The 13,258-nt window shown below is 48.7% G+C and overlaps 1 protein-coding gene across 1 annotated transcript in view; it reads left to right on the top strand.

Moving 5' to 3' along the window:
- The window catches only part of SEC31B (SEC31 homolog B, COPII component), a 1,335,991-nt gene that overhangs the window by 270,340 nt on the left and 1,052,393 nt on the right, over positions 1 to 13,258 (top strand). The window contains exons 5-6 of the mRNA XM_086922250.1: positions 1,962 to 2,123; positions 6,206 to 6,358. Coding sequence (XP_086778376.1) covers positions 1,962 to 2,123; positions 6,206 to 6,358 — 315 coding nt within the window. The remainder of the gene's footprint in view (positions 1 to 1,961; positions 2,124 to 6,205; positions 6,359 to 13,258) is intronic.

Here is a 13,258-nt window from a genome sequence, read left to right on the forward strand (position 1 = left end):
TAACAAAAAAAATGTATATTTAAAAAGACATTTAATTTCGTATCCTTTTCTATACAAATGTAACCACAAATACAAATTGAAGTTATGGCCAATTACATGCAAACAAGAGATAATTACAACTTATTTCAATATTTCATTTATACATTGATGATATATAGATGTACAGTTATTAGTTGATAATCATCCCACTTGTGAGCTAAACATGTCATAGAGAGAAACACTGGTTACTAAACGTTATTGTCACCAACGCGTTTCGGGTTTGAGCCTTCCTCAAGGTGTTCTGACCAGTGGTATACTAAGAAATCTTCAGTTATATCTGGTTTTAATATCTTTATTCTTGATGTTCTAACATCTTCTAAAAAAAGGTGAATACTTCAGTCCAAGGACTCATCACAAAAACAAGTGCGTATTTTTTTTATCCGATTAAATGGATGCAAGGGACGTAAATATTAGTTTTATTATTGTTCTTCATATACTGGATATGAAAACGTGTAAAATGAGCATCTCACATCATGTTGCTCATCGCTATATTTCAAATCTGTCACATAAGTTGGAATTGATTCCAAGCTATTTATATAGCACAAAGTAATCACTCATATCACTGGATGCCGGACAAGACATAATGATACCTGTATATCTCAATATATCATGGCATCGGTCACGCTGACTCTGAATGGGCCATTTCCATTCTGTTAATATATTCTTGACCGCAATTGACAGCAAAAAGTCTAGCAATTGCATATCAAGAGGATCCAAAGGCAATGGCGATGTTGTTGCCCATGGGCCCATTAAAATTGGAGGTAACGATAGCTCAAATTGATATTGAAAATTAGTAGGAGATGTTTGTGAACCAGCTCCCAAAAGGATTGGAGTAAAGAGCATTTAAAGAACATTTGTTGATATGTACCAGCAGCTAAATTACAACTCCAACAGAGATCATTATCCTTGAGTTTGAGGGTATACAAACGAGCCAGGGTCTAATGTAAAAGATTGAGAGAGCAACATTTAGATTGAATAAGAGAAGGAGCAGTTTTATTTTGTTGGGAAAATTTCCCAATAAGTTGCCAGATTTCTGGTGCAATATGTTTAAAAAGGTCATGTTCAAAATGATGTTGCCATTTCGGTTGTGTAACCGTAGTCTGCAAAGGCGGCATGGAGGATAAAAATGTATATATTTTAGAGGCAACATGACCTGCTTTATACCACATAGACAGAAGGGAAACAGTATGTGAATCCGGGTAAAAGTGGACCTTAGCTAAGGCAACCTTTATTTTTAAAAATGTATAGAAATCAAAATTACGGAGAGTATACTTCTGAGCTAGGGAAGAGAAAGGCAAGGGATCATGATTTGAATCCTAAAGGTGCTTAACCAATGTGATACCTTTGCTAGCCCAGTATGCCAATGTTGCAGAGTCAATATCAAGTTTAATTTTAGAATTGTGCCACAAAGACGACCACTGAGACTTATGGGTTGGCTTAGAAACTTTTTTATCTATAGCCTTCAAGGCAGCGATGGTATCTAAGATAATACGTCGAGAAAAAGGTACAGTCAATGTGGACGCAGTTAAAAATGAAGCGGTAGATAGAGGAGAAGACAATTCCCCCTCAATAGACAACCACGGCGGAATATGCCGAGAGTCTGTAGAGAACCAAAGAGCACCTTGAGAGGTAAAGAATGCCACTTGGTACAAATTCCAATCTGGGAAATTACATCCTCCATATCATAAGGTTTCCTCAGATGTTTATAGGCTATTCTAACTCGCTTATCACTCCATAGGAATTTTGAAGTAAGGGCGTCGATCTCATGAAAGAAAGATGAACAATAGCACAGTGAGTTTTTGATAGTCTGCACTTCTCAGCACGATGCTGACAAGGGAAAACTGTTGCTACATGTAATAGTAATACATGAGTATGTTTTTCTGCGCCTTGTGTATAGATGCGCTATTTTTCTCTTATTGCAGGTTATATACGAGTTGCCAACTAGAAGCCAGTGGTGTTTTGATGTGCAGTGGTGTCCTCGCAACCCATCAGTTTTCTCAGCTGCTTCTTTTGATGGCTGGATCAATGTTTATTCAATCATGGGTGGAAGCCTCGAAGCTCAACAGAAGAACCACACTGCAAAGGTATTTGTTAGTTAAGTAGCATGTAATCTAATATTGGCGCTCCTTGTCCAAATCTGGAACTACATCAATTGGCTTTATTCATTAGGAATTTACTCTATGGGAACTATACTTGTATTTTAGAGAAGCTGCTATAGTAATTATATAAAAGCCACTGCAAGCTTGATATGGTGTAGGTGTCCTTTTGGATAAGGTTTGCACGCAGGCAACCTTTTTACTGATCTCGAGAGCTCCTGCATCTTTTTGTTTCTAGTTATGGTATTCATAGTAAATTAATTTTTTGGGCTCAAAATAGCTTGTTATACTGGTCAAAAAGCTATGTAATGAATATAAGGAATCGGCTTTTGCAGTTTTTTTTTAAAGAAACATGCTTTTTGCAGTGTTACCCCCACATTTTGCCCTGCAAAACAGGACTCAGTGCATGTGCTCTGACCCTTAAAATGGTGCATGTTTATTTGTCTTGTCCTCAATTGGCATACCCTAACTTACTTGTAAGTGCCTAGTTTATATTACCAGGAGTACCCAGGGCTAGTAAGAGAGATTGTACCCCCAGGGACTGCAGCAATTGTTGTTCCACCGTTAGTGTGGCAAGGTAAAATATGGCTCTTAATCTGCCACTGCAGACTGGAAGGGAAGGTTAAACTGCTAACTCAACTTTGCTATTTAAAGTAATGGCAAAGTCCAAATCTCCCTTTTTAATATATGTAAGTCACTCCCGAAGATAGGCCTTATGAGCAGTGAGAGGGTGCTGTATAGTAAAACGTAGACGGGAACCAGAGCCGGGGTAGGAGAAGGGCTAGATGCCTGTCTGTCTAGAGTAACGATGCACTCTGTTAAATAGCTTCCGTCAGCTCAGACCTTCAGTATTTGGGGTCGCACAATACTAGGTAAATCGGACCTGGTATTTACTTGCAAAGCTGGTAACTATAGCATTCCTTATACTCTAAGCACCAGCCTTGCAGTAGTGTAAGACTACGAGAAGTACCTCAACTCACCGGTCCTGATGAATTGCCATAAGACCCGTTAAGGGCTAACAGAGGCAAGAAACATGTCACACCACACATGCCCTTCAGGACCATTGCATCCAGTTAGGGCACACTGTTTTTAGTTAGGTTAGTGAGTCCCAGGAATACAAACTTTTTAGGCAGCAGGGCCTCCCTAAACCTATTTTAAAGCACCATTCTGCACCCACTACACTACTTTTTCCACACACCCCGTGCACCAAACGGCTTCACCAAAAAGATCTCTGCTTAAGAGCCCCTTCGCGGTTGCCCGTCTGGCATTGCAGCGCCGATCCGACGAGGAGCAGGCACATATGATGAAGCATGATATCCTTCGGGATGTGTGAAGGCACCACTTTTTCTCAGACCTGATCACACCTATTCGCACCAAGGAACTGCACACCAACTTGATATATTTAGTAAAAAGTGGGACAGGTACTTCTACATGATCCAGCAATATGAACCCTAACTTGTCGTTTTAACTGTGGAAATGCTAGTAGCCCCATTGGCAAGTACAAGGTTACAGGCTGATTCCTCTGCCCTGCTAACTTCTGAATGGGACAACTAAAGTTCGTACTGTAAGGTATCAAAAGAATTAGTGCATGAAATCCAATTTAGCGGTTGTATCAAATTTAATGTCACTGGTGTGGCAAGTGCAACGTTAGAAGTTCACGCTTAGCTGCCTATGGTTCCATTACCCGTTTACTTGGGATCTGTTTTGCGGAAATCTTTTTTGCACTCCTGGGGATATGTTGGAACGACCCCAGGAAAGGTAACAATACAGACCTGCCACTGAAGGAGGTGTAACCTCCCCCAAGCAGGGAGCCAGACGAGTGTTAGTCCAAAAGGCGAGCTTCAAAGGTGAAGTCGCCTTTGAAGGAAAAATAAGGAACACTTGGGAGAGGCTGCTCTATTGTTTAGGTAGACATGCTGGCACTAAGGACAGGGAAAGGAAAGCCAGTTGTCAAACTGGTTTTCTAGGGGCGTGTAGCTCCCTTGGCAGCTACACCTCTAGGTTGGGCTAGGGAGCCCCACACGCCGGAAGAGGGGTCGTGCCATATTAAAAGTGAGCAGAATGGCACGTCCTTGGATACCCAGATGCCACACTTTTCAGGAAGTGGTCACCAGGTGGGAAGGATCCTGGTAACCCATTGGCTACCAACTGCATCCTGTCTTGAGGGCATTTTCTGAGTAGCAAAAGTAGGGCACCCCTGGCACCCCATACTCAGATCTCAACCGGACTGGAAGAAGGGCCAAGGAAAGCCTGGCTTTCTACACCTTTGGAACCAGCAGAGAGAAGCTGCACAGGTGTGGACGGCATCTGCTGAGCCTGGTGACTAGCAAAGAAGATGTACTGGGCTGCTGTGTCCTGCTCGAGGAGAAGGCGTCTCCGGAGCCCATCCCAAGCCAAGAGACTCAAAGGCTCAGTGAGCTGGCCTACTGCTTACAGCAAAGTGGCAGAACAGTTGAGAAGCCGGCTGGGGCAAATTGGTCGAAAATTGGTAGGACCAGGACCTGATTCACGAAGTTGCACTTGAGTTTGCTGAGTCTAGGAGTGTCACCGAGGTCCAACTGGTACCACCAGAGCACAAGTTATCAAACCAAGAAGGATTGGCCTGTGACCGCGGTACTGGGCAAGCAGTAGTCTAATGATGACAGGACCCAATGACCAGGACCGCCTCATCCTCTTCCCGGACTGCGGAGTAGTTGCAGCAAAATCCCAGTCGACCGCATCGCATGCACTGCATCTTTTGAGCATTTTCAGAATCCTTCATCCTTTGCATCGGAACCTCTTCCATAGGTAAAGCCCTGCAATAGAATAAAAGTGCCTGGAACTGACTGAAGACTGCTTCACCTACTGAGGTAACTGTCTCTGAGTACCTTACTGGTCCCACTGACTGTGACTCTAAGTGAGCGCATTTTAACAAGCCAAACTTGTTATTGAACAAGTTTCTAAGTGTCAAATTCCTTGAATTTGCCAGCTCTTGTTCGCAGTTAAGTGAAATGGTCCGTCTTATTATATCTTGTCAATTCTATTTCTGGAACACCTCCGGTATATCTTTTCTGTTCTGCTGTTTAAAAATGCATAAAAATACAGTCTGTTTTTTTTTGGGCTCTGCTTTAGTTGGTGTCTTGTCCATTTCTTCAATTGTTTTGGTGCTGTTTTGGTCCTTTGTGTAAACCTTGCTGCTCAGAGCCACAGCTACCCAGGGTTGAGCTGAATCTTTGACAAATCAAACCTAAGGGTACTGAAGAGGGCTGGTAAGTGTATTAGATTTTGAGTTTACACAACCACACCATAATACACCCCATTTCCTCACATAGATTGTGCTACAAAGTTAAATAAATAGCCGGTGATGTATTAAGTGAGAATATAAAGTGGTGTGAGCAGGGTTATGTTGAGGTCTGGCAAAAGGGCTCTTACTATACATTAAATGTAAAACATGGGTTTCGATGCACAAAGACCAATTTGGAAATCAGGGTGTGCAATTTGGATTACTTTTTTGTAAATTGGTGTGCAGTTTGTGATGCAACTTATATTGTAACAGGCCGCATCACAACTAGCACATTCGCTAGCGGTTTGCAAAACAACATGCCTGGTGAATATCAATTAGGAAGGCAATAATTTGCGACCCTGTGTAAACGGCTGACATTGCAGGGTTGTGGTCTGCAAGGGACAGCAGACCTGCTATCCTTGCATTTGCTTTCCCAAACAGGAAACTTTTTTTTAAAGAGCAGCACATATTCATTAAAGTGACAGGTGCTACTATACAAAAAGTATTGTCATTTGGGCACACATTGGAAAGAAGCTGCATGCATTGGTTTCCTGAACCACGCTCTCAGGTCCTAGATTGCTCAACCCAATTCCAAAAGAGAAAGCTGTTCCACTGGGAGCAGCTACAGCAATTGCAACAGTAAGAATATGTTCTGATATGGTTTGTTCTGCAGGGCTCATTGGCAGTGTGTGTAGCAGAGTAGTAAACATTGACAAAGTCATAGATTAAGATTGAATGGTTCTTCACAGGAAAGTAACTCTTACTTTTAATGGAAACAATTTTGTTGATATTTTTCTCCTGACTTCAGTTAGCCTCATCTTTTAATACAATGGACTCTTTTGGGACAAGCCAGCCACTCCCGCAGTTGCAGCTGCTGCACCAAGTGTCCCAGACCACCTCAATCCCACCACTAAAGAAACCACCCAGATGGATTTGTAGACCGGTGGGCGTCTCGTTTGCGGTAAGTGTTCTCTGAAGTATGTCAAACAAATGTGCTTTCTTTTTTCTTGTATGCTATAAAGAATAGACGCAAAAAGAGCAAATAATTAACGGAATGCTGAACAATGCAAACATTCCCCCTCAGTCACAAAGCTCTGGGTTTAATCCATTGTTCTTTTGCTCACCACACCGCCCCAGTTTGGACCTATCTGTAGGAAAGTGTGAGAAGTTGGCCTGGTATGTGATGCTCACTAGTTCTAGAGATCACCGTGTACCATGCCAAGCAACCCTTATGATGATTGGTTGTAAGTCAACCTTATAGACCAGCTATCCTAGTGATAGCGTGGACAAAGCAGTCTTAGGCTAAACTCTGAAAGGAATGTGAAGCAAGCTGTTTTACCATATACATCCCCTTTGAATACCAAATGAGAGGACACCACACAGATATATATATTGAAAATATATATATATTTATTAACTACAAATATCCCCTATACTCTTTATGAGCACAGAAGCACAAGCGTTAAACAAAACACAGTTAAAATACACAAAAGTTACACAATATGGATGAGCCCTAGGGGCTACCTAAACCATATACTAAGAAAGTAATATAAGAGATATCAATCGAAAAGGAAGTAGGCCTAGGGCCTTGGGAATCGCTGGAGCTGTTCGGGACTAGCAGTGACTAAGTCGGGAAAGGCCCGCGGGACTCGGGTGCAGTGCTTAAAGTGCACGCATTCACCGATGCATTGTCTATGGTGCGTAAAAGTTACAAAGTTAGTTATTTAGGAACCTTCCGAGTGACCTAGAGGAGTGAAACTTTAGACACAGACACTAGAGGTGTGTACCAGTGTAGGAACACCGGCATTGTTGAGTTACCTGACCCACAGGAAGCGGGTGCACAGGTGCGAAGTAGTGTCGGGTTTCGTCACGCAGGTCGATGGTGCTTGGAGCTGAAGATGCTGCAGGCGGCTCGATGTGAAGATTTCCGGTGGATCCAAGGGTGGATCTGAAGTGATGAAGACCTGAAAGCAGAGGGGACAATGTTCAAAGTCACTAGCCAGTGACTACCGTGGAACCAGATTGGAACCAGGCGATGTCGGGTGCAAACAGGCGTTGAGGTGTAGCTTCTCTCAGCAGCCACGTGAACACAAAGAGGTCGAGGACGTCCAGGAGACGATCACGAGCTGTCCCACGCAGGCTTCTCGCTGTTGGCGGTGTCGGCAACTTGATTGGAGCAAACAGGCCTTGGCTAATGCAAGCCACGCAGGAATCGAAAAAGGCTTATCACTCGGACCAGCAAGGTCAGAGCGGGTGCTCCTTTTTACAGGAGCGAGGGCAAGTCTGGAGCAACCAGACCCGCAGTGTAAATTGTAGGTTTCGTCGCCAAGATGGCCGCTGACCACGTGGCAAGTGGCCGGGATGGCGCGTCGAGTGGCATGATGCAAAAGGGCCCCACGCAGATCGTGGAGATGCTGGGGGGCTGATCTTCGGTGCAAGGGCTGCTCGGTTGTGGGGCTTCTCAATCCCAAAAGCACAGCGTCGAGAATGCCTCGGGTGATGCGCAGTCAGCGTCTCGGGGGTCTTTCAAGAGGTCCGGTCCCACGTCTCTCGGTGCCTCCACGGGTCCCTTCTTTGCAGGGACTGTGGATCGGGCTGTGAGAAGTCTGGGAGTCTGGGTCTTGTCAGACTCTGGGCTCGGGCTCCGGCGGGAGGCGGCGGCAAAGCAGACGTCGAGTTGCTGGATGGTGCCTGTGTTCACAGGGTGGCCACTCCTAGGCCACAAGGGAGATGCTCTTCAGTCTTCTGTGCAGCAGAATGTCGAAGTCCAGTCGTCTTCTTAGTTTCAAGTTGATTCAGGATCTGAGGTGCTATGGCACTGCTCCCACTCTTATTCCCAATCTGAGGGGTGGATCACCTGCTAGGTCCCTCCTCTGGGTGGGACCAGGAAGGGGGCGGTTACACCCCCTTTCCTTTGTCTAGCTCCTCGCCAGGCCTGGGTCTGGAAAGTCCCAGGACCGGTTTGGACTGGCTGATGCACGAGGACACCTTGTGTGCCCCAGGCATGTCTGATTCTATTCAGCCCTGTCCTACCCAATACACAAAATCCTGTCTGGGGTGGTGCTCGCACCTCCCAAGGCAGGAAACCCTTTGTCCAAGCCCCCATCGATGGAAGGACTCCCAGCAGCAGGAGGTCAGACTTGTGTCTGTGGTGGCAGCATCCATTTTGTGATGCTGAGGCTCTGGTTAACTTTAACCGGGGTTAAGGCTATGTACATGTCGTGTCCCTCTAGAAGGGTGGAATGCTATCCCCGTCGACAGAACTGTCGAGTGGATAGTATTCCAAATCGTATGACACCTTACTCGACATGTTTTGATAAAGCCAAACCAAAGATAGCATATAACCGCGAGGATTATAATGCACTTAAGAGTATATGGTATAGCAATATCCCGGAACAGCTAAGGGAGTTGTTCCCGACAGCTGCAGACAGGCTCAGCTCATGCTAGAGCACCATCTCACATGAAACCATGCACTCTGCCCCCAGGATTGCAGGGGCCTTCCATAGGAATGGCATATAGGTTAACATGTGTCCAGTTAAGGTTAGATATAGGGATACTATATCTAAGCAAGAGGTGATTACACCAACTTACCCCAGAGTGATCAGCCAGTTGTGTCAAATATGGAGGCCAGGCCAGGGGTGGCACAATACATGCTGCAGCCCCTGGTAGGCCTTGGGAACACCCATGCCCTGGGTACCTAGGGTACACTGTTACAGGGGCCAATAAGGTGAACCAGTTCCAATTCGTAATGCACCTGAAGTGCATTGGCAGTAATTTAGAGAGAGAACAGCAGGCTGTGGGTCTGATTAGCAGGCCCACAGCCACATTAAGTCATAAACCAGTGAAGCAAAAAGCAAAAAGTTGGGGTGACCATAGGATAGCAGACCCTACTCTCCTACAGAAAGGGCCCCTTTTTGCATGGTTACCCCCACCTTTTGCCTGGCATCTGATGCAACCTGCCTTAATGGGCCCTGGTTCCCTGCCAATCAGGTTCCCAGGGCCTGTTTTGTTTCTCAAGACTGTACCTTTGTATCCACAATTGGCACATCCCTGGCCACAGGTAAGCCCCTTGTAAATGGTACCATCACTGTGTTTAGGGAAGACCCCTAAAGGCTGCATCACCTATTGCACCACCCTTAGAGGCCCTGCACCTTCACCTTCACACACACTGCCACTGCAGTCTGCTTGTGTTGGTGCAGAGAAAAGTGAGAGTCGACATGGCACACATCCCTGTGTGCCATGCCTGCAATCCACTGCTTGAGGCCTAGGTAAGTCCTCTTTCTAGCAGGGTGCACTAGCCCTAAGGTGAGGGTACAGATGCATAAGCTCTGTACCCCTACAATGTCTAAGTCCATTCTTAGACATTGTAAGTGTAGTAAAGCCAGGGGGCGTGGCTTAACAAGATGGCGGGCTAGACGTGAAATCGTTCAGCTCCTGCCCCAATGAAACGTAATCCTTCATAATCCTGGTGCAGTGGTGCCTCTAAATCTGATCCTGAGCTGGGGGAGCCCCACCGGACCTCCGTGGTATCGGCATTGAGCCCCTACCTTGCCCCGCAGCTGCAGAATTCCTCGAGACCCGCGGCGGTCCGGCTGGAGCCTGGAAGTGGAAGATGGCGGCCGCCAAGGTGCGGTGTCGGTGAGGCGCGCCGCCGCGACTGTGAGGGCCCCGGAGGTTGGTGGTCTTCCCGCACTGGAAGGCGGGATGAGAGGCGGACCCCGGCCGGAGAGTGCGGGCAATTGGCGGCAAAGGTGAGCGGCCGGGAAGCTGACCGCAGAGGGGCTCCGGCGTCAAAGTCTACGTGAGGCCGGGGAGGTGCGGCCTACTCGCACCCCGGTTGAAACTACCTAGGGGCAACGAGGCGGCCCGGTGGCGATTTGGTGCCCGTGGGGGCCGGACTGTTTGGCGACTGCCCCCCTCCCACGCCCGGAAGAACACTGGGCCTGGCGGAGCTTGGAAGGAGAGGGGTTCTGCTGGTAGGCCTGCCTAGGCCTCTGTGGTCGGGGTCGGGCCGTGGACGGGCCCTTGGAGACGTGCCCCTGGTGACTGGAGGTCTGTGCCCAAGCAGGGCTGATGTGGCTAGACTCGCTGGGGTCCCGGATACCGCGGCCTGGAGGCCGCAGAAAGGCCTGTGTGCTGGACTGACCCTAGAAGGGCCTGACGGGCTGCCCGGAGGACCCCCTCCCCCTGCAGTGACAGTGTGTGCCGTGGGGGGCCCTGATTCCACGACGGGGGTGGAGCGGCGACGTGCCAGCGCATGGTTGTCCTGTGGACGAGACTCTGAGGCCTAGAGGTGAGGTCCCCGCGGGGCCGCTGTGTGGAGGGCAGCATCGACTTGGGCCATAATATCCTGACGGCCGCGCAGATACCCGAGCCGAAGGTGGCCTGGCGGAAGGACCCCGGGGCCGCAAGTGTGTGGTGGTGCAGTTTAGTCGGACGGGGCTAAGGGGTGGCGCGAGAGTAGGCCCGGACTCCATCAACAGCTAGCGGCCTGCACTGTCGGGAGCTGCGTAACCAACACAGAGGCCTGGGTACGACACACAAGGCGGTCTCGACCGCGGTTGCGCCGGATAACGGAGGGCCTCTGTGGGCGCCCTTGGGCAGCCACACCAACTATGGGGAGAAACGGTGTAGTACACGGTCCCAGGCCAAACGTCAGCGGAACGCCCCAGAATGGACCAGGATACAGCAGCCTGGGACAAAGACGATATTTTAGCGGCGATCCATGACTCCAGAGTGGCGCTGGAAACAAAAATGGACGGGATGGCTATGGATATCAACCATTTGCGCCTGGACCTCAGGAAGGTGGCAGACAGGGTTACCACCACGGAGGGAGACTTGAGTGCATTGCAATCCGAGGTCCGTCAGCTGAGGGAGACGGTAACGGCTCTCCAGGGCCATACGGCCCGCTTGGAGGATCAGGCAGAAGATGCGGAAGGACGGTCCAGAAGGAATAATCTTCGCTTTCTGGGATTTCCGGAACGGGCAGAAGGGCCAGCTGCGGACCTATTCCTAGAGGACTGGATTGGCAAGGTTTTCCCGACCCTACGTCTCTCCAAAATGTTTGCAGTTGAAAGGGCCCACAGGACACTGGGGCCACCGCCGAAGCTGGGATCCCCGCCTAGGGCCATAATAGCTCGACTCTTCAATTTTAGGGACCGGGACACAATCCTGCAGCTCATCCGCAAAAGAGCCTGCCTAGATTTGACAATCACGACATCCATATCTTCCCCGACTACACAAGGAGAGTGCAATATCTCCTGAACGATTTTCTGAGGGTAAAGAGAAGGATGCGGAGCCAGAATATGAAATTTAGCTTGCTCTTCCCGGCCAGGCTCCGAGTACAGCACGGAGACAGGACACATTTTTTTGATAACCCATCGGACACGGATGGCTGGATGGACTCCCTGGGCCTGGCGGACCACGACCAAACACAGGGATGGCAGGAGCAGAGACGACGGAGTGGAAGGCGGCGGAACCAACGACGTGAAGATGGAGATCAGCACCCGGGGGGCCGTGGTCTTGCAGAGGGAGGACGTATCACGGTGGCCCCGAACGGTACTCTCCGGACAGAACGGGAGGCGATCCCAACCCAGAACCAGTTCTCCCCATTGTGCTTGGTGCAAGAAACGCAATCGGAGTCGGGAGGTGCCTCCGGCCCGGTGGATGAGACCTCGGGAGGCAATTGACTGGTGGTGAGAGTGCGAAAAGTGTGGTCATGGACACTATTTCTGTGTTTTTTTTGCCTGAGGGGAACTGTTCGGAGGCCGAAGGACTTGTAAAAGGGGCCGTCCGCCAGAGGACTTTGGGCAGGGGGGGGGGGGGCTGGGGGGTTCTAAACCTGTTGCTTTCAAGAGGGTACACTATTGTGCCACTTATGGAACTACCTGGCCGGCTGTAGAGTGCTGTGACGGCTGGGCTAGACCGATGGTCGGGCCGGGCTCCACGGTACCAGGCGGACGGCTGAACATCAACTCAGAGGGGTAAGGGATACCCCTGGACTTTTTTGGACGTACTTTTTGATATTTTTCCATCCATTGAGGGGGGGTCTAAAGGGTAGGTGGAGCTGTGGGGCGGGGTACTGTGTCCTTTGACCAGGGATGGGTTAGGTGAATGCAGGGCTACCGCCTGTGGGTGGCGGGAGTTGGGGTTTCATGTTATGGTTGTGGGGCGGGGTCACTGCTGGGTCTAAATGTTGCTACTTTTTGGGAAACGCAAGATGTCTATTTTTTTGGAGGGTCGCATTGCAATGCTGGGGGGGCCCTTGTGGGATAGTAGGGTGCTGAGATGTCACGGACTGCTAACACTTGATGGGTGATTCACTACGGTATAAGCTGATAACATGGAATGTCAGGGGACTCAATAACATGATTAAGCGAATTAGAGTGGCTACCTATCTCCGGCGCTATAGGTTTAGCATAGCCTTGCTGCAGGAGACGCACCTATGGGGAGACTGTCTCAAGTATGTCCAACGTAGATGGCGGGGGCAGTTTTTCACAACATCTTACTTGGGATTTGCCAGGGGTGCATTGATTTAGGTGGCGCAGGGAGTCCCCTTCAAGGCCGTGCACACTAAACAGGATCCGGAGGGGAGGTATGTGATGGTGACGGGGACATTAGATGGACATAATATATGCCTGGTAAATATATACGCTCCAAACTGTGATGATGGGGTGTTTCAAGGTCAAGTGATGGGACAGTTAGACCTGGACCCGGAAACTGAGCTACTTATTGCAGGAGACTTTAATTGTTCCCTTGACGGGGAATTAGATAGGTGCCCCCCAAAGTTAGATGCCAAACCTAAGACGAGAGAAGCGATGGGCCAGTTGCTCTGGAGTTATGGTTTACTAGATGCATGGAG

The sequence above is a fragment of the Lissotriton vulgaris genome, chromosome 5 (genome assembly GCF_964263255.1).
Source record: "Lissotriton vulgaris chromosome 5, aLisVul1.2, whole genome shotgun sequence".
In the NCBI taxonomy this organism is placed as follows: Eukaryota; Metazoa; Chordata; class Amphibia; order Caudata; family Salamandridae; genus Lissotriton; species Lissotriton vulgaris.